General features: G+C 43.7%; 1 protein-coding gene across 2 annotated transcripts; it reads left to right on the plus strand.

Moving 5' to 3' along the window:
* The first annotated feature begins 68 nt into the window (after nt 1–68).
* On the plus strand, nt 69–23,650 carry LOC133945588 (atos homolog protein B). 2 transcript variants are annotated; one of them, XM_062382045.1, is made up of 9 exons: nt 69–378; nt 14,750–14,963; nt 15,414–16,772; nt 18,170–18,228; nt 19,032–19,131; nt 19,772–19,930; nt 21,161–21,229; nt 21,419–21,624; nt 22,292–23,650. In XM_062382045.1, exons 3-9 carry the CDS (start codon nt 15,585–15,587, stop codon nt 22,443–22,445), a joined length of 1,935 nt encoding a protein of 644 aa, XP_062238029.1. In that variant the 5' UTR covers nt 69–378; nt 14,750–14,963; nt 15,414–15,584; the 3' UTR covers nt 22,446–23,650. The 2 variants fall into 2 exon arrangements, with proteins under 2 accessions (XP_062238029.1, XP_062238030.1); XM_062382046.1 differs by lacking the exon at nt 69–378 and adding an exon at nt 10,129–10,511.
* Nucleotides 23,651–26,172: the final 2,522 nt, after the last annotated feature.

Here is a 26,172-nt window from a genome sequence, read left to right on the forward strand (position 1 = left end):
CCGTGAAGCCCCGCCTACTTAATATATACCCTGGCAAACCCCGGAAACGCCGCAGCTTAAAGGGCCAGAGGAGGAATTCCAGAAACAACGGAAACAGCTGCGAGCACGAAGAGAGAAGCGGAGAGAGGAAGGGACGTGGACGGCACAGCTAGCGAGAGATGTGGGGAGAGGACACTGAAACTGTCCCGTTGTTTGTTCACCCGTCAAATCCACGGCTACGAGCGGCTAACAGCTTTTGGTTTAGCTCCGGAACCGAGTCAAGCTACCGGGGACGTGACAACGCAGCAGAGAGGTGAAACAAGAAAAAAGGCCAAACACCCGGACGCGTCATCCAACACCGTGTTTTCCCCCTCCTGACTTCCCCGGATTCCCTGTGAGGTGAGTCGGCCTCTGAAAAACCACCTTGAGCCAGCTCGCTCCTTGGTAGTCTCCTGGCCTTTGGGGGGGGCTTTACTAACACAACGGCTGTCCTCGTGGTGTCAAGTAGATGTTTCACCTCACGGGACATCGTCACCGTCATTATCCGTCTTTGTCAACGTGAGCAAAAGAATGAGTGGAATCCAGCCTGAGCCAGCTGATGTCCTGCCAGCAGCATCTTGCAGGGTGTAGGGGGGCGTTCCCCTGCTTTGTCTGCTCCCATTCCTTTATGTGTGTGTGTGTGTGTGTTCGTGCATGCACCCTGTGATGGTGAGGGACGAAATTATGGAGGAAATCCGTGCATCGGTCACAGTCATAGGTTTGTGTCTCGCGTGCACATCAAAATGCATGTGTGAATATTTGATTTTGATTATAATTGCAATGCACACACACACACACACACACACACACACACACTCCGGCCCTCTTGGGACTGTGCAGATCTGGGCTGTGCAAGGAGGATGGAGGCTGCATCAATCAGCACTAGTGTATTTCTGTGAGATTATGACTGTATCCCAGTCGGTAGAGTGATGGTGATCACTGTAAAGCTTACATGGAGAAAGGATAGCACTGGGTGGTATTGTTCCCTTGCATTGCATTATGCAATGATGATGTGGGCACTGAACCCTCGCTGCAGTATAAAAGACCTATAGTGTGTTGAGAGTCAGTAATTGCAGTGTTATTACGCTCAGCTGCAGTGCACTTCCTCCCATTGTTGTGTAAGACAGGACATGGTGGCATTGACATACACATTAGGCACACGTGTATATGCAGTCAATCTCACTCTACATCACCCATAGAGCACACGTGCGTATGGCAATCACCAGCTGTCACATGCATGCAAATAGCAGATTTCTGCACAAACATGCAAACACAAACACACACATTGATGCAGCAAATCCATCTGCAAGTCTACATTTTTGTCTCTTTTTTTCCTCTTGTCCTTGCCTTGGTCTGACAGTCACACCCCCCTCCCCATCTCCCTGTCTGCGAGAAACCAGTGGGCTTTGTCCTCAGCTGAGTGTGGCGTCATGCAGATCCTTGCTCTAACCAACCCTGCAGGCGAGGTGCATGTTGTTCAGCGGGACCTGGGTCTGGGCTTGTCCTGTGCGCAGTCACACAGTTCTTTTTATGCTCTGAAAAAAACAAGATGGACTGTCTGTTCAGGTGAGACAAAGAAACTGAGAAAATGCTCTTACATCAGAGGAGAAGGGAGGTAGAGGGTAACAAACTCAAAATGTACAATTACTAATATTTTCAATCTCAGTTTGGTCATGAGTAGCCATGTGTTTTCTCAGGGTAATATATAGAGCCACCAGTGCCTTGTTAGGCTGTTTAGATTTGTACATTATGGCCAATATGACGCTAACTTGAGACCTGTAATTCTATAAGATTCCACTCTCCCCTGATTCTGTCTGAATAGATTAGGCCCAGACTAACAGTGTTACAGCGTCAGTCAAACGTTGGCCTGCAGTTGGCTCCTCTTGCCTGCAGTTCATCTGCAGTGTACAGTTTAATGCACGTGTAGATCAGCTGACAATGTGTGACATTAAGGGATCTGAGCCAAAGGACGTCATTAAAGCTGTCGTCCTCTGTGCACCCAACCAATGACGTTTGACCAACTGGATTCTAATTCCGTAACTCTTGCATGGTTGCAATTCTCCTTTTTTAGCGCCTGTACCTGCCAGCACTTTGTGTGTGTGTGTGTGTGTGTGTGTGTGTGTGTGTGTGTGTGTGTGTGTGTGTGTGTGTGTGTGTGTGTGTGTGTGTGTGTGTGTGTGTGTGTGTGTGTGTGTGTGTGTGTGTGTGTGTGTGTGTGTGTGTGTGTGTGTGTGTGTGTGTGTGTGTGTGTGTGTGTGTGTGTGTGTGTGTGTGTGTGTGTGTGTGTGTGTGTGTGTGTGTGTGTGTGTGTGTGTGTAAGAGGTAAGTGGGGGATGGCTATTAAAATGCTTTGAGCTGATGAAGGCTTGTTGTCAGCCCTCCAATGTGTCTCTGCAGGATTTGATGTCAGAGATTACAGATGATTATGTGGGTTAGATCCAGTACTCAACAATGCTCTGGGGCAATATTGATCTCCAGTGAGTGTATGTGATTGCGAGTGTGTACGTGCACATCTTGTTTGCATCCACATGTGAGCTCAATGACCTCTCTTTTAAATACAAAGATATTTCCCCATTAAGGGTTACACATCACGAATGTATAGTCATGAAAGCATTTGTATGTGATTGCATAAACACAAAGCCACCACAAAGACCCAGTGGTGACTCATAGACTGAATAGAATCTAGTCTATTTCTTGTCTGAAAAGTGTGAGACCATGCATGTTTTAAATCACGTTTTCACTCTATTTAATCACAGCTTATACCCAAGCTCCTAAAATAGCACTTGCGCAGCTTCGACTGGTGCATCCTTTCACCTTTGACTTAAGACCCTCACTCTTATACCCCTGCTCTTTACACATCACACACACAAACCTGCACACTAACTAAACCCAGCTTGAGGCTTACCATTGAAGGTCAGTTAGTCTACTTAACAGTCTGTCAATAAGAGGAGCTAGTTAGCCGAGTGTTTTGAGTATTGGCTGTGGTTAATAACATGTTTTTTAGGGCATGGAACGTAAGTGAGCATCTGAAGATTGTGTCATGTGCTGTCTGAATTTACTGACATATAAACATAAGAAAAAATAAGGTATGAGGTAAACCATATTTTCAAGGCTTTTTACTGTTTTCTTTGTGTTATTAGGTTCAATATCAGTTAATCATTTGGAGTTTTCACTGGTGTACCACCATGTATGATGAGGCTGCTTAAGCCAGGATTGTATTTCAATTTAATATATTGCTTCTGAATAACCTTTTGAATGAATAAGGGAAAAGAGAGCCACAAACCCATAACTCAGATCAATGTTAGCACACATTGCCTCATTGAGGATCACTGCAGTTGTAAAACCTGCAAAATGGAGAGAATTGACGTGTACTAATCTGAGGATTTAGAAATCTAAAAAATAAAACTATTTTCAGACACAACATCCCTAAATAGGTCCAGACATTTTCCAGAGTTTTCTTTTCACATATGAAGAACGGAGCAGGGCTGCTTTTCAGGGAACATTCATTATCAACAGCAGGAAAATGTCAAAATATTCAGGTGAGGGCTGGGAAGAGCACATGGGAGGAAGGATGTGACTTATGTATTCTGATGCGAAGGGGCCTTGCATGAGAAACGCATCCACAGCACCCCTGGATAATTTCAGGGATATGTCGGGGCCTCAGTGCTTTAGAGAAACTGCACTACTTCTTTCACTTCCTTTACTCTCTCTCTCAAGTTTAATTTATTGTAGGAAACCAGCATCAGACAATCTGGAAGTTTCTGTCCTGTTTAGTACTCCATCTTTGTTCAGTAGCAGTCTGCTCTGCCTTATCCAAACACAACTGACAACAGACTTCCCGAGAGGATGATGGCAAGGTGACAGTACCACCTGCTGAATAAATCAGCACCGTCTGACATTACACCCTGAGAGGCCAAATTAAGCTCTGTACAGTGTTTGTATGTGGCTGTGGGAAATTACAATTATTAGCATTTATTCACCATTGCATCTTTGTGCAATATGTGCATTTCAGTAACAATCTTTCACACTCACTAGTAAAATGAGTATATAAGCAACAACCTCTTAGGTGTTGTTGATAACACTAAGTGGACTGAACGTAGCCTGAGCCAGTCTGTTGATATACCTTCCATACAACAACCAGAATCAATTAGTAGATGCTGGAAAGCAGATGTGTCTCTTTGCATTATATAGGTCAACACAGAGCTTATCAAGCTAAGACCTGTTCCCTCTCTGCCCCTCTCCCTCTCGTCCTTGTCTTGCTTCCTCTGTCCATTACTCTCCACTATACGGTCATTTGTGTCGCTCCCTCCATCCAGCATCAAAGCCCTCCATCTCTCTCCATCATGAGGAGGCTGACAGTGTATGACAGCACGCACCATTTGTCACTTAAATTGACTTTTATAAAGAATGAAAGAATGTTACCCTTTGAAAAACTGTGAAACTCACTTTCTGATTTTATTTTATCAGATTGTTTAACATACTGGATTTGCCTGTTAGTGCTTAATTATTTATTTATCCAAACAACCTTCAACAAATGATCCAACATGTAGAACTGTTTGACATCAGTGTGTGAACCTGAACTGGAAGTACATACTTCGAGGGCTCAGTTGCAACAGTCAGTTGCCCAGTCATGTTTTCCCTGATATAAAAGAACACACACAATGGTGTGTTTCCTGCAGGCCTGATTGCATCAGTATCCCTCGTCCTCCCAGAGCGTTTAAAAGCCGTGGTGTACACAGAACACCTTAAAGCAATACAGGGCTGTGCATGTGTGCGTGTGAATTTGTTTTCCACAGTTAAAGCGTGAGTGAAGTGGGTGCTAATCTCGTGTTAGGCGTACATACAGAGGATGCCGTTTCTTTTGTGGTTGTGGTTCATTGTTGTGCTGAAGTCAAGGTTTGTGTGTTTAACTGGCTGTTCTAGTCTCAGGGAACAACCTTAGCCTGAGCTTTATTGACTCAAAGGCATGTATTGTGCCACTCAACCTGACTGTGTAAATCAGAGCTATGTGTCATTAATAGTGAATGTTGACCCTTCTGAACTGAATTCTCCTTCATGCCCTGCGGACATTGAAATTTGGTACAGTTGCTCGATAGGCCAAATCACCACCAACAACACCACTGTACATGTGGACATGGCCTTAGACTCAACCCCAGAACAGCAATTCTCCTGGTCCCAAAGCTTCTCGTTAATAACTACTGCTTAACGACTGCAAGCGGGTGTGTATTTGTGTGTTGGTGTGTGTTTGTGTTGGCCTGATCTCAGGATTAACCCCTGCCAGACCTCTCGCTCTACCCTCCACCCTGTAATGTCTACTAAACCAGAATGGATGAGCCATTCTCTAAGTTTTGTGCTCATAAACACAAGCTTCCTTGAACTTCATGGTCTAATCTATACGTTCTTTGTGCGTTGTTTTTTTCTCATTTCCTGCTCACTCTGGTGGAAAATGATCACACAGCAACAAATGTGGTTATAAATGAGCTTGAAACTACATTTCTCTACCATCCGCTTTTTCTAGTTAATAATAATAATAAGTCAGGTTAGCTCATCATATAGAGACAGTATGCAACATAGCAAATTATAGCAACTTTTGTCTTTCCCCTTTTACCAGCCAGATGGCAGGCTAAACTCCTTTCACCCGCTACCAGTCGAGTTTCAACCCCATGCTGTGCAAGTTCCCCAAGCATGACATGGGGGGGGGGGATTGCTTATAGAACTGAAGGAAGATGCACAAGAAACAGTCAATGGCCAGGAGAAGGGAGAAGAGGAGGAAGCACACATATGCATAAAGATATGGGAAAAGACAAGCAGCTGAATTCAGGATGAAGAAGTGACAGAGTGAAAAGGGAGGAGAGGTGCAGAAGGAGATCGAGCAAGCTTTATTTCCTGTCCTCCATGAATAGGCAGCATATTTCTCTGGAACATTCCATCCTCTGAGCTGGCCCGGCCTGTCACCAAGACTCAGGGTGCCACTACTCCTCCCCATCTTCACATTTCTTCCCAGTGCACTCTTGTCTCTTGCTTTTCTGATTGCACATATCAGGCACTGCTTTTCTTTTTTAATCTTCTATTACTCTTGAGACCTAACCTTCGATCCTGTGAATGGAAGGAATAAATGTAATCAGAAATCACAGGATACACATAAGAAAAGTTCCTGCACTCTCATAAGCGAGTCAACTCTCCGTTCTGCTGCACATTGGATTGATAAAGGCTGCTGCACACTGGAGTATAATCTGGAATTGCGTGGTTCCTGACTGGAGGACTCTGTGCCGGTTATCTGAACAAATAATCCAGGAGTTTGGGGGGGTTTACAAAATGATTTTAATGCTACAGATTGAGTCGAAGTCTCTACGGGTCAGTCAGGACTGAAGTCCAGTTTCAGGTCAAACTTGATTCAGCTTTTCATCGAGAGACATCAGTGTAAGGTCACAGAACAACAAATACAACTTATTTCAGGAATACTTCATTTGGCTGTTCCTGTGTTTAAAACGGACAAAAAAATAGTCTATATTCAGGGATGCAAATTTTCTGAGGCTGCACAATTTAAACCTCGGGCCAAATCATAAAGTTAGCCTGGGGTTTTATAGGTCCAATATTAGCAGCCAATTTTCTGAGATGGCAATGAGCAAAGACACACACTGAGCAGCCAAGTAAAATGATTTTACTCTAAATGGGCTCTCTGTCTCTTTTCGGCTTGTAGAGCTTATTATCAACAGGCAGCTGGTCAAACATGCCCTTCCCCTCACAGTTCATCTCACCAGATTGTTACTTCGCCTTAGAAATGTAAATATAAAGAAACCACTCGGGGAGGGAAAGTATCTACAGAAACCTGTTATCTGATAATCTGGTAAGATTGCTGAGGGATTTTGGATGGGGTTGCCGTATAAGCATTTATACATAGATTTTACAATAGATGGACATTTTATTCCCATCTACTGTAAATGTTGAGAATAGAAAGAAATATCTCAGGATGAAACGGAACTTTTCTGACATTTGACAGAGTTCATTTCTGATAACAGTTTATGACAAAGAGCAAGCAGTAGCTTTAAATAGAGCATGACAGCCTTTTAAAACACATCTTATTGCATTACACATAATTTACACACAAGTTACAGTAAAAACAAACACATTGCAAGTCAACACAGCATTGGCTGCAATTTCCCTGTAAATATTAGCTGTGAAAGTTTCTGCAGTACATTGGAGCTTTCCTGGCGTTGCTGTGTTCCCCTCTGGAACCCACTGTACATCTCCATGTGTGTACTACTAACACACTCTCCGACACACACAGGGGGATCTACGGCTCTTTAAACACGCTGTGTATTCTTCCAAATACACAGACACACACTTTCTTTTCTCACCCTTCCTCCACCTCTCCTCTCTCTCTCCCCCTTTTGTTCTCCCCCTCCCAGAAGAAGGAGGGTGAATTGGACCTTGTTTCCGATATCTAAAACTGCTCAAGGAAAACTGTGACTAACTGATTGTCCCAAGGAGGTTTTTGGGGCTGGTGGAGTCGAACTGAAGTTTTTAAAAGGCTGTGGCTGTTTATTTAGAGTGCATGGGTAACCCCCATTTCCCCGAAAATAGAAAATACAGCTGGTGTCACTTTGAGAGGCCTCAGAAAACAAGGCCTAGTGTCTGTGTCTTGTGACGCAGCGTTACACGTGCTAGGATTGAGAATCCAGCCTGCCGCAGTTTAAAAATCGTCAAAACAAACACTGCCCTGCTCTTGCATCAAGATTGCATCAATGCATGTGCTTGATGGAATGTGAGTGAGTGAGTGTTTTCAATGCTTCTTTCTACTCAGCTGCACTAACAGAGTCCTGGAATAGAGGAGGGTCTTCAAAGAGAGGGCACACCCCTTTTCTCCTATTATGGAAGGCCACGCAGGCTCTTAAAGGTGCAGAAATGTGTGAGTATGAGTTTGTGTATTCAGAAACACAAGCTTATGAAAACAGTGCTGCTTGCGAGCAGAAAGTCTTTATTGCACTCTGTGTCTTTATTAGTAAGCTTTGCCGTCAGAAGCAGCTTATTAGACAGGAGAAACTTAACTTTATTTCAGTGTCACCCTTGAGAGTTTGATTTCCTCTCTCTGTCTTCCTGTCTTCTGTCTTCTACCCCTTCTCCACCCCCCCTCCTGCCTCCCCTCCTCTCTATATATTTGGAGGTACGTAGCCGGAGACGTGTCTTGTTTTGCAAACCTCCTCTCTGCACACTTTTACTGTTCACACGCACTCATCAAAACAAGTGTGCCATCCTCCCACACACATCTACAAGGACATGTATGCAGAGCTGAAGCAGTTGGCTGATAAATCTATTACGTCGGCTGAAACTCAATCAACAATTGTTTTGATCATTTTTAAAGTTTCCGTCACTTTTTATTCAATTTGATTAAGTTTTCGACCCACTAATCTTATGGTAGTAAATTGAAAACTCTCTCTGCCTTACTGTGATAATGTTGCAGCTCAGCACCAACTCCACTTTTCATCCTTTTTGGAAAAAAGGAGGAACTTGAGACAGACTCAGATGAGGATTTAGGGAAAGACAGGAGAGACAGACAGTGGCTGAAAAAAACAGAGGCAGAGAGCTATCAATAGTTTTGTCTCGAGTCAACCCTGGTTTCCTATATAAGGATAAAGCATAACAGCGTCGCTGTGTCTGTACCAACAAGGCCCGGGCAGAAGTGGTGTGTTAAATATCTGTTCTTGACAACCTGGTGTGTTTTGTGTACAGTGTTTGTGTGCGGTGAAAAAAAACGTGTGATGCACTAACTCCCACTATGTGTGTGCACTTTGACCACACCACTCAGTTGAAAATAGTTCTTGCCTCGTCAACATGCTGTTCCTTATTAGCTCACAGACGGCAAGATATACAGTACACACGTGGATGAGGGCTGCTCCTGGTACTGAGCTGATAAACTGTTTCACATGCACTTCATTCTCTATCTGCAACAGATAAGCTGCCTGCTATTGAGCTTGTGTAGGATATAGATACTGCTTTCAGACTGAAGTCCTAACATTCTCCTGCCTGACATATGCCGGTGTGGCTGTGTCTGAGAACGCAGATGTCTGAGTCAACTTTTCCTGCCAACACCCTATGTATCTAGTGTGAGTGAGGCCATTTGAAAAAACAGTAGGAAAGTATCTAGAAATTTACAGCGGATGTCAAACGGAGAAAGTTCAAAACAATTATCATACTATGACAAAGCTCCACCATATTCATAGAAGACGCCGACTGCTGTTAAAAAAAAACATGTGATTTTCTGTGTGGAGGTTAAACGTCATGTCCTGCCTCCCGCTCACAAAACCCAGGAGCCACCCTTTGCCTGAAAGATGTCTGACCAGAACAATCTCCTGCTCCATTCTTCATTTGTGAAAGGCCAATTCTGGAAAAGGTCTGGATCCAATTTTCCGGAGTTCCTGTCTACAACCACTTAAACAGCAAAGGAAGGGGTGGTGGCTGAAACGCACAGATGTTTGTATCTTTATTCTCTGCGGTGTTAACGCCTTCTGTTGTAAGGTGTCGCTCTTTGAAGTACACACACACACAACTAGAAATGTGGCTGGTAAGCTATAGAAAAGGTTTACTCGTAACTACTATGTACACAAAACAGGCTTGAAGCTGCCATTCAACGCACAAACACAACAGGGAAAGGGCTCTGGGCGTGGTTTAAGCTCAGCCACGCCTCCTCCCTCCTCTGAATCCCTCCCCCTGAGCTGACCCCCCCTTTTCTGTAGCCAATTAGCTGGCGTTATCTCCCCCCCTACCCTTTTTTTTCCCCCTGTATGCCTTCACTGCTGAGCAAAGCAAAGCACACCTTGCTCTATCAGCTGAGAGGAAACCGACAAAAAGAAAACACAGACACACACACACACACAACGAGGGCGAGAGAGAAAGAGGGTGGGACAACGAGAGGGGATTGATAGAAGGGCCCTGAAAGTAGATTGAGGAAGAGAACAAATGGGAGGAGAGGAAAGGGGGCAACGCTAGCATGTGGAGTGGCTTTTGTATTCAAGATATTTTGGAGGGGCACGAATGAGAGAACAGAGGAGGGGGAAGCCCGAGAGAGAAAAGGAGAGGCAGGGGAAAAGACCAAGACTGGTTGGGGGGGGCTGGGTGGAAGTTGCTGAGGGGGTTTTGATTTGTGTATGTGGGACTGAGGGCGGAGAGAGGTAGACAGGAAGAAAACAAGACTCGGAGAAGGAGAAGACAGCTATAGTGCCGGGGCACCCTGACTCAAACAAGCAGATGGAGGCAGGACGACGTGACATTTCTCCGTCTGTCTCAACACCACCTCTGCAGGAGGAAGGAAGAGAGGCAACAAACCGGAGAGTGGAGAGAACGAGAGAAGGCAGCCTGACCCAGTGGACATAGAATCACAGGAGGAGGAGGAGAGACAGAAAAGCCAGCGCAGCCACACGTCAACAGCACATAGACGACAGAAAGAGGAAGGAAGGAGGGTGAGGCCGAGAGATACAGTCCATCTTCTCAGGAGGGTGAGTGTCACAAGTTGCCCGGCTGTCAAGTCACTTGTGTTCGAGTTGCTCCTGTTGATTGCTGTCACATTGTCAGCTGAGCTATGGGTGACTCAACGTCTCCTAAAATGGCCACATGAAGGGGACATACTGTATAGACAGAGGAAGGGAGGGAGGGTGAGACCGAAAGGGACCCGTGTCAAACAGCATTCTCAGCAACTATGTCACTGAGCCAGCTTAGTTCAGTCTGCCATGACTCCCCAGCCTCAGCACTGTGTGTGTGTGGGGGGTGGGAGTGTGTGTGTGTGTGTGTGTGGGGGGGGGGGGGGGTGTGGTAACGCTGCCTCGCTTGATCAGGTTTATCAGTTTCAACCGACTCCACCTCTATCCTTCTGTCACATTCTGTCTTTCTTTGCTGCTTCCTGTCTTCTGTATTTATCACACACACACACACACACACACACACACACACACACACACACACACACACACACACACACAAAAACACATACACACAATCAGCTGTCATTTAACCCGCTGTCTCAGCGAGCAGTGGAACAATGACATCAGATTTAAAAAACTCCTGCACTTTGCTCCTGCACACTAATCAACAGGTGATTGTTTTGCAGCACCACTTGGCAACTTTTCTTGAGAATTTGCACATAAGTGTGTGAGTGTTCATCGGCCCCCAGGCACAGGCCTGGGTGGGGCTCCGCTTAAAGCTGATGAGACAATCAAGACAGTTTGGGAGCTGCTAACCTCATGCTGATGCTATCAAACCTCTGTTATAGGCTGAAAGCCAATTTTACGTTGATTAGATGTCACCCAGATTTGCCTGATCATTTGCTGCTAAAAGTATGCCTGGTGAAGCAAAAAATAAGATTGTAAAAATTATTGTTTTAAGATTCTTTTCAGGGCTTTTCCACCTTCATCAAGACAAAAGTAATCGTGAAACAGGAAGAGAGAAACGGGGGAGACACACAGCAAAGGGTCGGGGTGGAACCGAACCCACGGCTGCTGCAGGAGAAACTCATGAAATTATTCAAAATGTTATTACAGTATTATCCCTGAATGGGAAGAAGAACATATTACAATTGTTGTTTTACTTTGCCACAATTTGCAACTCCACTTGGTGTATAAAGTATAACATAATATGAATCAAATCTGAATATTAAAACAAACAAGCAAAGTCAATTTAGACATTAGATTTAGACAGTAGCAAACAGAGCAGCTGTTCCCCCATGAACCTTTCTCAAAGGTGGAGTAGAGCAAATGTCATAGAGCACAGAGAAACAAAAATGAATTATGCAGTGGCCGCATCTGTTGCTCTTCTTCTTGTAAGTTCTTGTAAAAGTTGGATGTGTTTCTCATGTGGTCCATTTTTTGAAGTGCGTGTGATCCTAGTTTCTGAAAGAGAGCAGGCAATGGTGTTTTTAATCCTGTGCTCTGTGTGCGCCTGTGTTTGCATGCGTCATGTGGGTGTTGAAAGTATATGGGCCAAATGTCAGGGCAGCTCCTGAGGATAGATGCTGGCTGTGAACTCTGCCCTCTCCACCTCCATTCATGTCACTGAGAGCTGCTTTCTGGGTCAGAGCCACCATCAGCAGTGCTCCGAATGGAAAGTGTGTGTTTACAGGGTTCACTCCAATAAGTGATGATGTGTCGCAGTCTCAAAAGCTCTTTATCAGCACGTTGGCCTTTTACCACCGCTTGGAACGCCACCTCTCTCGTGAAGCTGCTGTAAATCAGCTGACCCTCGACTGTTAGCCTCTGACTTCCTGACTGCAGTCTTCCTTGGCCTTAAGGTGTGTTGGTGTCATATTGACACACAATAGTGCTTTTCACAGGCGTGTATGCATTCCTCTGAACACACACATGCATGTTTTAACACCTCAGCAGATAAATATCCTCCTTCAAGGCTCCGCAGCAGGTACAGTCACTGGTGAAGGGCGTTGGTGTTTCTCTGATGCTTTAGTTTCACTCCACTATGACATCTAGAAACCATATCCTCATGAAAAACTGTTTCCAAGACAGTCATCGCAGTGTTGAGATTGCTTGTATCCTGCTGTGCATCGAAATAGGAAGAAGCTCGCCATTCATTGTCCCATCTCATTCTCCTAATTATTGCAGCCATCAAGTAATTATCCAGGTTTGATTATTAGCTAATTTTATTTGAATGTTTTTGTAGGCATTCATTCTACTTTCATCATGATGTGGAGCAACGCCTGGGCCAAGGAACACTGGACTGTTTTTTTTGTTGTTGTTCTCAAGTAAGCACACGTCCCCAGGAACCTGAAGCCTTTCCTGGGGTGAAGCCAGAGTGTCCCCCCTCCTGTGCCCGGTGCTGGACTCAATCTGAAAAGGGGTTGGGAAGCTTCTGCAGGTCAGAAATCCAGTGGGGTGTCCTAAAGGAGCCTTTGGGTTCTCGCAGTAATCTGTGACACGGGCATAGGCAAAACTATAAATACTCACCCGCTGACTCCTCTCCCATTCCTCCCCATCCCCCCACTCCCCATGTCCTCCTCTGGGCACTCGCTCAGGAGACTCCACTGTTCCTCTAGGGGAGCAAAAACAAGAGGTAGATACTCCTTGCCTTATGTTGACTGAACTCTCATAGATAAGTGTCGCTGCATATAGTTTGTCAATTAAATTAATCAGATATTCTTGTTTGACTGGGACAGTTCGGATTTAGCTGTCAGAAGTCATTGCACTGATTTTATTCAACACCAGGTATTCAATATTCATCAATAATTGATATATCAATCTAGTGGAAAATGTACATGAACAACTCTCATTAATACATTCAACTTTTCTCACTTCCTGCTCTCTTTCCTCACACGTGATCTTTTGACCTTTGTCATCATTTCTACGTTAGTAACTGATCTCAGCCTGCGTCATCATGATTTCGTCAAAAGGAAATACAAAAATGTGAAGTAACTAGTTGCTGTAAATGTAGGCTTGAATGGGAACCAGTTGCGTTTCTCTCTATTACCTCAATGAGGTTATGTTTTCATGGCTGGTTTTTTGTGTCACCAGGATTTATAAAAAAAACCTGTGAACCAATTTCTATGATACTTTGTGAAGGGGTGGGGCCCACCTCATGGAAGAACCCACTATACGTTGAAACTAATGCTGATAAACAGGCAGATCCACGAAGTTTATTTTGCTTTCTTAAACATGGAGAGATATTGTCCCATTTTACATTTCAAGCCTTTGTTTGCCTTGGAAGTTTCCATCAATGGCCAGCTACAGGCTGCACAGTGTGTTAGAGTCTGTGAGGCCATTTTCTTTTGTGTTTGCAGATAATTTCTTGGAGGAGCATCTTTGCCAGTCGTGCCCCCCACCTCTTTCTCTCTCTCTCTCTCCGTCTTTGTCGCAAATGCACAAAGGAGCTGTTATCCTTGGGCTACTGGTTGCCAGGGCGACTGCTCGCTGTGACAACCTCCCCACCCCACATTCCCAAGTTCTGGTCCAAGTGGGTCGGAAATGACCCACTTCTCTTGACCTGTCACCGATCAATGCCAATTTAACGACAGAAGAATCAACTCTCTGCTCAATCAGGGGCTCCTCCTTTTGTTTCATTCAGAAAATGAGAATAACACTTCTCCCTCCCTATTTGATGAGTATGAAAATTAGGAATAAAGACCAGTAAGGAGCTTAAATATTGACAACCGAAGTTGTCGTGTTTGCATGTTATGTGTGCTCTCAACGGCGGTGTGTAAAGATCTGAGAGAGTTTCTGAGGCTTTTTTTGGTTTGGATCTTTTAAAATGAATACATCAGTGTATCACCCACAAACGTGTTTGTCCCATGTCAGTAACAGATAGTCTGACAATTGTCTTGTTTTTTTTGTATGTGTTTCTGTCTGTTAAGATATTTTGGGTGGAGTTACCCTGTAATGATGCCATAGCCAAGCTACACCCCAGGCTTAGGTGACTGAAGAGGGTGTGTCTGGCTATCAGCCAGTCGCAGAGTAGCCCCAGTAGAGTTACATCCAAATCTAGTGAATAAGTATTTCCTCTCAAGAAACCTCCTGAATTAGTGGAACTCCACCCCTCTGGCTAGTTTTATCCCTTAGGCCGATGATTTGATCAAAAGTATTTTTTAAACATACAGTAGATAATCTAATTCATACGGAATGACCCAACTGTTTGCCTGAACGAGTTGCTTGTAACTTGTAATGCTTGAAATAAGTGAAGACTTCACATTCTTACCAATGTATTTTCTAACAAACCAACTTTTACTTTCATTTCTCTGCAGGTCTTAGCCCCTGTGCCCACCAGCTTCACTCCTGCCTCCTCTGGGGTCTTTGCTGTTTCCTGGTTCCCTATCTTGGGATGTTGGCGTTGTTCTGTGGCAGCTGCCATGGAGATAGACGGGTTCCTTTTGTAGACCATTTCACACACAACCTCCAGATGTTGTGCCAAATGCAGCTTGTCCACACGGGCAGAATTAGACAAGGACCCGCACAGAGGTGAGATACAGATCTTGGGCATTATATATTATTAAATAAGAAATGAAACACAATAGGCTTATGTCTTTCCCGCAGTTCACTGTCATATTAAAGCAATTAAATAGCTTTATTTTCATACTGCTTTAAAGCTGGAACTTTGTAAGAAGGGATTAGTATCTGATTCTCCCGCAGTTCTTGTGGCAAGAATACTGTCTCAGGGCAGAAATTGAAGTTATGACATCACCTTAAGGTCAAGGAAGACTGTAGTCAGGAAGTCAAAGGCTAACAGTCGTGGGACAGCTGATTTACAGCAGCTTCACGAGAGAGGTGGCGTTCTAAGTGGTAATAAAAAAGACTAACAGGCATTTGCACTGTGCATTGGTTTGTTGCACAAAGCCAAGTGTCAAGACAAAAGTGTGTTTTTTCTTGAAAGGAATCCTTAATAATTAAACTATATTTTGTTCCCATCAGGTGCTGTGCAGCTCAACTTCCTGTTTCACTGTGTTTGACAACATCACAGCAGGAACTATAGGACTTCCTATTCCTGTGGAACATCTTGCTCTGCCTCCTGGCACTCCCGAGGACCTACTTGACCGGTTGCACAAAGCTTAGTCAAGACTCTTGCCCTCCAACATCGCAACCATGCGGCACATTCACGTGGAATTGGCCCACAAAAAGGCTCAATCAGAGCTTCCAGCCCGCGAGGGAGACCTGCCTCCACCGACAGCACCAACACAAAGCATAGACCCTGGGGTCAGACCGGGGGCGCCTAGACACTTTGGTCAGGAGGAGTTGCGTCTTCAAAAGGTCTACCAGCTCTCCATTTTCTCCCAGTTGGGGGGATTTTCTACCTCCACAGAATCCAACACTGATACTCAACAGAGACCTGTCCGGCTGGGTGTGAAACGGGGGCTAGAGGAGCCTCAGTTGACTTGTAAGCGTCCTCACCTGGGAGATGCCTCTGATGGGGAGGAACTGGAGGGAGGGGTGCTGTGTGGGCCAGTACCAGCTGAAGATGTTGGGATAGGATTAGCGACAGGTCGTAGTGGGCCTGGTTCTGTTTTCTCTTGCACACAGATGGAGCACAGGGACTCTGAAGGGGGCCCTTTGCCCAAATCTCCTCCCCTCTCCCCAAGCCACACCCCCTCCAGGCGCCCTACTCAGCACAATCACGATAAGCCCATTCCTGATGTATTTGCTCCGCTGTCACCTAAATCGACCCCAATGTGCGACCAACATGGGCGTCTCTGTGACCAGAGCCACTCCTTTGGAAGCTCCGCCAGGACTGAGTCTCCTAATGGGGGCCGCACAACCACCTTCTCTCTAGGCAGCCCTGGACATGACAGCTGTAGTAATGGCTCATCTGGAGGTCAGCCCAGCCCCCACATATATGAAATGTCCACGTATGAAACTCCCAACCCTGCCAGTCCCACTAGCCCCCCAGGCCCCTTCTCTCCCCCACACCACACAGAGCTGCAGGAACCAGGGGAGGCAACCGAATGGGAAGTTGGACTTGAATCCTCCCCACCTGAGCGAAGTGCCACCCAGGCTGCCTCGTCCTCCTCTAAAGGCTTGGCTCCCTGGGAGAAAACGCCCAGCAGTATTGGGCACCGTATTTCCTCTGGAGGTCACTGGCCGGCCAAAAAGAGGCTGCTTTCCCCAACCGACACTGGGGAGTCGTGTTCAGAAGATGAGGGACCCTCCACATCCAAGAGAAGCAGGCTGTCACTGCTGGCTCCAGGACTTGGTCCTGCCTCATGTCGCAGCACTGATGCCAAAGCTGCTCCGTACTGGAACCACCTGCTGCCCTCTGCATGGGACCGGTCTAAGGTAAGCCCACTTACCGACACACATCATACATGTGTTTCTGCATCGGCCTAACTCCTCTACAAGCTAATGGCTAACATTTGATGTTATGCTCCTTGACTGTAATAACAGGACAACCATGGTGTCAAACTATGTATTCTAATAAAAATAATAGTAGAGGAAAACAGTTTTCCGATTAACGGCTAAATTATTAGACTTTCTAATTTATTTCTCTAATTATCTGCAGCTAGAAAGAGGCTGTAGCTGATTTTTATTGTCGCATCCATTAAAAACAGCATGTGCACATTTACATGCAAATAACTTGCCTTTAAGCCTCACAACATGATGGCCCTTTCTATACGGAAGCCTCTAAGACTGTGAATATAGATTTAAGAGTAGTTGTCCAAAGTCGAGTTGCTGATGGTAAGACATCTATGAGCCGTGACCGTCCTGGTAAAAGGGCCAAGGCGTAAATAAAGAGGAACTAAGAGAACAAATAAAAGTAAGAGAATGAACTGAAGGCCGACTCATCACGCCACACTGGAACAGGCTGAGTAGCTCGAGAATAAAGCCCATTGAGGGAAGGTCAATTGTTCCCCCACACGAGTGTACTGTGTGTGTCTCTCTCACACACACACATACATACATCTGGCTGTAGAAAATGGTTCTGGAAGTGAATTGGCCATTTTTTAACACTGGGTGGCCAGAAAGAGCTTTGAGTGTGTGGGATGGGGAGCGTGCTCATGGTCACAATAGGGTTCACCAGCTCCACCTCATACAGTTGTGGGATCATTATGACGAGAGGCGTTGAGTGTTTGTGTGAGGGAAGCCCAGGGAGAAACGGATAGATGCAAGACAGGCTCAAGGACACACACTAGAGAGACCTATACGGACAGTGGAAATATATGAGAGCGAGGCAGTCACAGGTGATAATTAGGTAAATAACAGTCAGAAATAGATATTTTAAAGGCACAGAAAGGTAAGAAGGGATACTATTCTGTGGTTTTGATCGAGTGTGATGAGGCGACCAGCTGACAAAGACCCCTGAGCTCTGTAGAGAGCCAGTTCAACCGAGGACCAGCTGATACCCAAAAGCTAACGATGAGTGAAAGGTTCGCTGTGAGCAAATGGCCAGCAGGTAGCCTAGTGTCGGCTGGTGATGGGTCATCTGACAGCGTGGTGGCCTTTAGTGTGAACTGCAGCCTGGAAATGGGGAATGTTTGTGCACATGACACAGCGTCCAGTAGTCAGCACTCAGTAAGTAGAAGGTCATATCAAGTGCCCAATAACGAGAGATGCACAGAAAATACCAGCTTGACCATTATTTTGAATATTCCAAACTTTGTGCACACTAAGGGAGGAATTGGAATATACCCTGACAAATACAAATAATTCTATTTCCTTTCTTCCCTCTTTTCTAGACTTCCACAGACTGCACAAGATCAGGGAGACGACTGAAAAGTGGGCTGCGGTTAAAAAGGTGAGTCATGTGTTTCCCAATCAAAACAATAACAAAAGACAGCGTTTGGTGGCTTAAAGAAGCGTGGGATCATGGGATGTCTCCAGAACCTATCCCCTCGTTGAAGTGAGCTTCCCCCATTTAGAACTCCTTCAGTGTGAATCTCTCAGGAATTATTGTCAGTGAGCTGAATTATCGTCCCAACAGCATCTGGTGAATCAAGTAGCAAAAAAAACTTTTATGTTAAGAATCTGTGTGTTTTTCAGAGTCTGTTCAGCGAACACAACATGTTTCTGAGGGGCTGCGAGCCAAGCTGCTGGTAGCGTTTGTCAGCTTGTGTCTTTGATAACTTAAGATCCTTACAACAGACAACTAAAATGTTATATCTCTTTAAAAGATATCTTTTAAAATGACCAGTATCTTAAAAGTATATTATAGGAATTTGGCTTAAATTTTATAAAATACACCATTTGAGACACATCAGTCAGATTTCTCTTATTTTGAAAATTGGAACAATACAAATATACAACTTCTATCATGTGTTTGTCACTTTAATGCAGAGAAGTTGAATGTTTGACCTTTTAAGTGTAAGCACATGTGGAAAGATGAGTTCAGTTCAATGAAAGATCGACTGCAGGGAACACAGGGAAAGGAGGTGGGAGTCAGGGGAGGTTGTATGCTCTTCTAAATTAAAGGGTTTTGTGTCTGGACTTGAAAACCCAGACGCGCTCACAGGCATGTGACATGTCGGTTAAAGCGAAATTAGTGTAATCTCAACCGCTAACCACCGGTCTGTTTTGTGTGTTTTCTGTGGTTATATTCAGTCGGCAGCTGCGCAGCGGCAGACACACAGACACCGGACGCTCCACACGTTCCAGCTGGCCCTCATCCTCCATCAGCAGATCACTACTTGGCAACTTTGAGGTAAAACATTTTAACTATCGCTTTAACAACTTCCTGAGGCGCAGTTTGCTGCAGGTCAAAGATAATGCAGGCGTCAGTGTCACTCCAAGATGCAAATTAGAAATGTAGAATCCAGTTTTTATTTCATTTATTTCCAAAAGCTAAATTCAAACAAATTTAATCCAATAGCAAAAGCCTGTGGTTGCGTGTGTGTCTCCCCATGTCACACTTGCACTATGCCAACTATGAAGGCCAAACACCCTCAAAAAATCTTTGAAATAACTTGAAATAATCACTATTTTGATCATGTTGCATTATATTGTCAAGCTTTTGCTGTTTTTCAGACTTGAAAAAACAACTGCTGGTGATCCTTCCAGTGCTGAATCATTTTTTATAGTCTTCCTCTGATGTTAAATGTGCCGAGATGCTTGTGTAATTGTTGCAGAGCCTCACCCAGGATTACAAAGATTTACAGTTAATCCAGAAAATAAGATAAAGTCAAAATGACTCAGTTTACATATTCGAAAAAACACTTTATAGTGTTTGATCCCTCAGTGTTGCTCATTCAAAGAAAAGCCTCCTATTGGCTCGCACATACAAACTACTTTGGTTTCAATTAAAGGCTCCTGCTCATCTCCATGCTCTTCCCTTTGTTGTGCAGGAGTCCATACTGAAGGGACGTTTCTCTCCGTCTGGCCGGATCGAAGGCTTCACGGCAGAGATCGGGGCCAGCGGCTCCTACTGCCCTCAGCACGTCACCCTGCCTGTGCAGGTCACATACTACGATATCTCCGAGCACAGCGCTCCCTCGCCCTTTCTGGTCAGTCCTCGTCTGTGTGCATCTGCCAGATCTGGTCCGTTTGGGTGTGTGAATGGTCAGGTGCACTCGTAGCCAGGCATAAACAATAAATCAAACAAACACTCAACACTGTTTATCTCACAGAGCAGGGTGGTTTGCAGAATATGAAAGTAATAAAACCACAGAAAGGAAAAACAAAAGCAAGATTAAAGATCAGAATAATGACCCAAAACAAAACCAACTGGAGAATTGGCCTGAGCAAAGTTGCTGTTGGCTTCCTCCTTCAGAACCAGATGTAAAAAAATATGTGAGGTGTTTTCCCTTTTCCCAGTTTAAATCATAAAACCTTTTGATACATCTGTCCACATCAGCACTGACTTCTATATATTCATCCGATATGTGATCATGCAACATATGAAGGAAGTGAGGGAGGACCAGTATTAATAATGAATTAATAAAGAACCGTGATTGGTCTGTTACACTGATCCATTTGGAAACCAGCTGTTTTCACTCTCTCAGCTTCAGGCCTCATGTTGACTTTGAATTGTTTTGTATTTAAAAGTGGTGATTGTCTTTTGATGGAGCTCTTTGAACTGTTAATTACACTTAACATAATGTGACTCGTTGTGTAGCTGCATGCATCATAATGTAGTTATTTTAAGAGTCGGTGCGCTTTCATTTTGGCTTTTGTTGTGTTTTTGATGATGAATTGTTTGGCCTTCGTATGAGATCATCACTGCTTTCACTCTGCTGCTCATGCCAGTGATGTGACATTCACAACAATCAGATTCTCTTCTTCGTTTCTTTGGGAGGAGCGGGGGGAACAAAGTTGTTGGCTACTTGAGCCGTTTTTTTTTATATTCCTGCCCATATATTGACGCCCTCAAGCCATGCAACTGGCTTTCATGTGATTTCTTCTTTTGCTGAGAAGGGAGAGGAGGGAACTTATCGACACTCAGTCTCGCATTACAAGTAATTTGGTGCTGTTAGGACACACATGCAAAATGAACGTCTAAGTTTGGTTCTGATCCAAAACTTACTCTTTCATATCATTAGCCAAGAGATGATTTCATACATAAACCATAAAATACGTCTCTCTTCAAAGAGCCAGACTGCACCTTTAGCTCGTATTGTTGTGACATTAGGATATTTAATCTAGATCCTGACTCTGGAGCTACAAAATAGTATTTCATTAGTACTGTAACTGAGAATGTTTATCGAGTGCCATTTTTCTGTCTCTTGCTCTCGCAGGGGGTGATTTCCCTCGAGCCTCTGGGAAAGAAAGGATATAGCATACCCAAAGCAGGGACCATTCAAGTGGTGAGTTTGATTTGCTCATTCTTTGCTCAGGTTTCGTATCATTTTTTCATCTGTGCCACCACAACATTTAATTTATGATGTCAGACATGTTGATATTGTGATCCTCATATTATAAGGGGCAGGTACATTTTTAAACCTACCTGTCTTATTGGGAAATGCTGACTTTGGTCTGACATGTTTCTTCCCCAGACCTTATTCAATCCCAACAAAACTGTGGTGAAGATGTTCCTGGTGACCTACAACTTTGGCGACATGCCCGTCAATCACATGACCTTCCTGCGCCATCGTATCTTCCTGATGCCTGTGGAGGAGGGGGTGGAGGGGAAAGGCGAGGTGTCACCAGGGGGCGGAGCAATAGACAGGAAGAAGATTCTCTGCTACCTGATGCATCTCAGGTACGGATGCTTTACTTTTCATTCCTGAGTTTCTAATAAGATACTTGAATTGAAGCGTGTAAGCGACACAAGAATATATCAAATAAATTAATATATATATATATATATATATATATATATATATATATATATATATAAAAGTCACTTTTAGTGCTTTGTATATTCATGAGATTTTTTATAAATGCTTGGAAACTATTGGCAGTTAAATTCCATTTTACCACCAGTAGGTAAATATTTTGGGAAATGTGTTTATTCACATTCTTGCCAAGAGTCGATATGAGATGATTGACTTCACTCTGATGTTTGTTCTGCAAACCCAAAGTATTCCAGCCAGCAGCAGGTTAGTTCAGCTTAGCATAATGACTGGAATCAGGGAGGAACAGCTAGCCTCACTCTGTCATTGCTTCCAGCTTAGAAATGTTATCTTTGGACAGAGCCACACCAGCTGTTACCCAATTTTTTCAGCTTTTTGCTTAACCAGATAACTGGTTGCTGGGCAAGGCTCAGTATTAAATGGACAGATATAAGTGATATGGATTTTGTCATCATACTCTGCAAAACAGCAAATAATTGAGTCTCAAAATATCCTTTACAGCTCTGTTTCAGTGACTTGAACAGTTGTTGTTCAGAGTTTCGCTGATACTGCTCTCGTTTCTGCCCCTCTCAGATTCCAGAGCTCCAAATCTGGGAAGATCTACTTGCACAACGATATCCGGCTGCTATTCTCCCGCAAATCCATCGAAGTGGACACGAGGATCCCTTACGAGCTGAAATCTTTCACCGAGGTGCCAAGAAACCCTAAATACTCCCCCCGCGTTTGACCCCAGCTTGACCCTTCGATCCTCACAGACCCTCCTGTGCTTCCTAAAGAGGAGGGAGGGAAACGGACAGACTGCTAGAATTATGATGGACACAAAACTTGATTAAGACTGGATGAGACATGCCACATGCACACAGGACTCACATGCACATATCACACACTGTTGGTCATTGGAAAAGTCCCACTTTTGATACACGTATTCTCCGTTTTGCAAATTCGAATCGAGATATAAACTGTCACTCAAACAAACACGGCATTCCTGGTATCTTCCATTCACTGAAAATATTTAAAAACGGAAATATTTGTGCAGGAGCAGTGGAGTTAGCATGCAGTCAAAAGCAGGACTTTTTCAACACCTGAACAAAGACAGATACACACACTCGCACACCAAATCCCACGATCACAGCACATACCCCACGCGTCCCGGCTGAAAACGCCTGGGGGCGACTCTGAGTTCAGTGTTAACATGCATGCCTTGTGACTTAAACACCTGAATTTTCCTCTAGTGCCGTATCACACTGTCCTTCACTCTGCCTGCAGCTGCGACCGCCTCTTCGGACCAATCAGTTCCACAGCTTTGGATTTGACAAAAAGACACAAACAATGAGCACATCCCTGCTTGTTGGGGGATGATGATGATGGTGATGACCCCCCCAACCCCCCCGACCCCCACCCTTTGCACACTCACACACTTTTTGGGGATGAGCAGAGACACGAAACGAGAGAAGAAGGCGAAGGGCGGAATGGGAATCGGCCATCTTGATTGGATGTTTGATCATTTGACACATAGTGAAAACTGCACCAACACGATTCGATCAAACTCAGGACGTCCGTTACAGAATAGATTTCTCCTTTTTACCATTTCACTTACAATGGTACAGACCACTGTGAAGCAAGAGGGTCATAGCATGTCATGAAAAAGAGGGGAGTTCAGTTTATGCGATGTAGCCAGACTGAGGGACACTGTGCTCTTTTCTTTCTTTTTTTAAATTTCTTTTTTTTATCCTGTTCAGAACATTCTGACGTCGGAGCAGGAAAGAAAAAAGACGAGCTGTAGTATTTTTAATTTATGTTTTTTCGCAAATGTCTTAATAAGCAATATACTGCACAAAGTAGAGTGTGTTTTTCAGTCGGACGAGCTTTCTCTCTGAAGGGAGGGGGGAGAGAGGAAAGCGGAGAATAGAGAACGAGGGAGGAAATGCAGGAGGGAGGGAGGGATGAGTGGGGAGGGAGGGGTAATTTAATATGGGGAAAAAAGTCTATGTATATTTAAAAGAATAAACTCTCACGACTAGTGGGTAACGCCTGTGTTTGTTGTTGTTTTTTGATTGACAGACCACATCGCTGCTGATGCTGCAATTTTGGCTTTCCAGCAGATCTCTACTGGCAAACATACTAAATCTATTCAGTGGACTGCTCACGCACTGTTGTGTTTAGTAGTTACTCTTCCAGTCATGGCTGCCACGACAATGTCTGGTACAAAATATGATCTTATTCATCATTACACAACAGGTTTGGTTTTTTAATGTTCATCTAAAAGAGACAACTTACATTAATTCATATCTGAATTAATGTAAGTTAAGTTTTAACTTACATTAAAACTTACTGAAGTCAAGTTTTTTAATGTGTCTGATTTTTCCATTCAGGCTGGTTTTCTCTTTAAACAAAGAGAAAACATTTTATTAATATTCAAAGGAGAGAAAACTGATTAGTTATTGTTTTCTCATTTGAGTTGCTTATTCCTCAACTGACCCACTCGGACAACAGGTCACTCAGCAGAGCTTGTACCTCCAGTAACGGTCGTATCTTGCAACGTTAAAGAGTGATTTCATTTCTGGATCTGTTCCTTTGTCCACCAAACTTTGCAACCACATTTAAACCAGCCAGACTAAATGACTACATCTGCACACGCTCACAGAAATCAGTCTCCTTATACGCGCCTGTTCTTTCTCATCAAGATCCATGAATTGTTCTCTGACAAAATTGGGAAAAATGTCAAAACAAGCTCTGTCTGACAATGTAGAAGATGGGGGGGAGGATGGATGGATCCTCTTTGTTCGCATCTGCACTAAAATGTGAGAGAACAAGCATGTTAGCGGAGGTAATCAGAGCAGCCGGCGTTTGAGTTCCATGTTACAGTCAAGAGGGAGGCTCACTTGGTATTGCTTCTATTTAAAAAATAGGATCCAAGGAAGTTTAAAGAAAATAAAGGGATTTCCAACTTGATAAAAAAAGCTTCCAGGACCACAAAACAGTTTTCACAAGATTTATAATAATAATAATTATACTAAAGATAATTAAACTAAACATCCGAGAAAGTAGTGGCAGTGCTGGCACAATGTTTTATTTCCAGTGTTTGAGAATTCATCTGAGAATGATCTGCATTGAAAATAAATCAATAACAAGTTGACAAAGAAGTTAATGATCCATAAAGGTTCCATAAGCAGTATATTTACAGTACTCTTAACATGAGCTTTTCTAACCCAGCAAGATAAAAAGAAAAGTGAAGACATAACGTCAGATTCTGATTACACACACACACACACACACACACACACACAGACACACATAATGGAGGAGGCAGCTGATGAATGGTCACAAACACATTCCTGTTTGCAGAATGTTTAAAATCTGAGGAATATTTTAGTTATAAAAGTTCTTCCTCCTCCGACCTCGGCTGCTTCGCTGAAACTTCTCTGTGGGAGGAAACACAGTCTTTGGTTGTTCTCAGCAATTCTGCAAATATCTAGTCACTCAGCCAGTGTTGCTGAAAAAGGAAACCATGTCAATAAATGTCCCGCTGCTGAAAATACTGAGGAACATATATATATATAGATAGATTTATATATAGAGCATCTAACCTGATCCTGAAGTGGCAGAAAAATTACTTTCCACGAATGAGGTCAGTCTATGCATGTTGTTTAAAACAATATTTATATATTGTATAACATTTATATAATATTATACATAGAAATATACAATATCAATAATAATCATCAATTTAAATAACACAATTTGAAGTCATAGCTTTGAGAAGGCAATGCACACACTCATCAAATCAGTTCCTCTGTGACTGAGTCTCTCCAACACAACCAAAGATGCCCCCCCCCCCCCCCCCCATGAAAAGAGAAGCTTTGCTTTTACTGTTCTATTGAATACTAACAGTTCTATTTAACTATGCTCAGATGATTAATGGCTTCTTTTTTTTTTGCCTTGCTGTAACTCCTCAACATTTGCAATATCAACTAAATGCTAACTTGGCCAGTAGGACTGTTGCAAGGCATCTTCTGACCCCTGTTGGTAATTGCTGGTATTGCAGGGCCATCTCCATCTGAGAGTAACAGAGGGCCCAAAAGGTTTCTGCAGGTTTTTCATGAAGTACAGCTTCTGTTTTCCGGCAAAATCTTTAAAACTAGGAATCTGACCTATTAAATCATTTGATGCATTACTGCACCAATGCTTCTAACGACGAACAACTCCCCGTAGATGTGACACACGTACATATTTATGAAATGACAGATTTAAATGCAGTGAAATCTAAAAATAAGCTTGTGGAAAAAATCCACTTTTACTAATTTCTTTATATATAAAATGCCTGAATACCTTTTGGCTAAATACTAACATCCAACCAGCTACTTCGAAAAGCCGGTGACATATCATTTTACTATTTGAAATGTAAAACCAACATTTACTTGAAGACATTCAGCCACTCTGTCATCTCCTCTGTT

The sequence above is a fragment of the Platichthys flesus genome, chromosome 3 (assembly GCF_949316205.1).
Source record: "Platichthys flesus chromosome 3, fPlaFle2.1, whole genome shotgun sequence".
Lineage (NCBI taxonomy): Eukaryota > Metazoa > Chordata > Actinopteri > Pleuronectiformes > Pleuronectidae > Platichthys > Platichthys flesus.

Coding starts and splice junctions, on each gene's coding strand:
- LOC133945588 (XM_062382045.1), top strand. CDS start 15,585: ATGCGGCACATTCACGTGGAATTGGCCCACAAAAAGGCTCAATCAGAG. Junction 16,773..18,169: donor CTGCATGGGACCGGTCTAAG/GTAAGCCCACTT, acceptor CCTCTTTTCTAG/ACTTCCACAGACTGCACAAG. Junction 19,931..21,160: donor GCGCTCCCTCGCCCTTTCTG/GTCAGTCCTCGT, acceptor TTGCTCTCGCAG/GGGGTGATTTCCCTCGAGCC.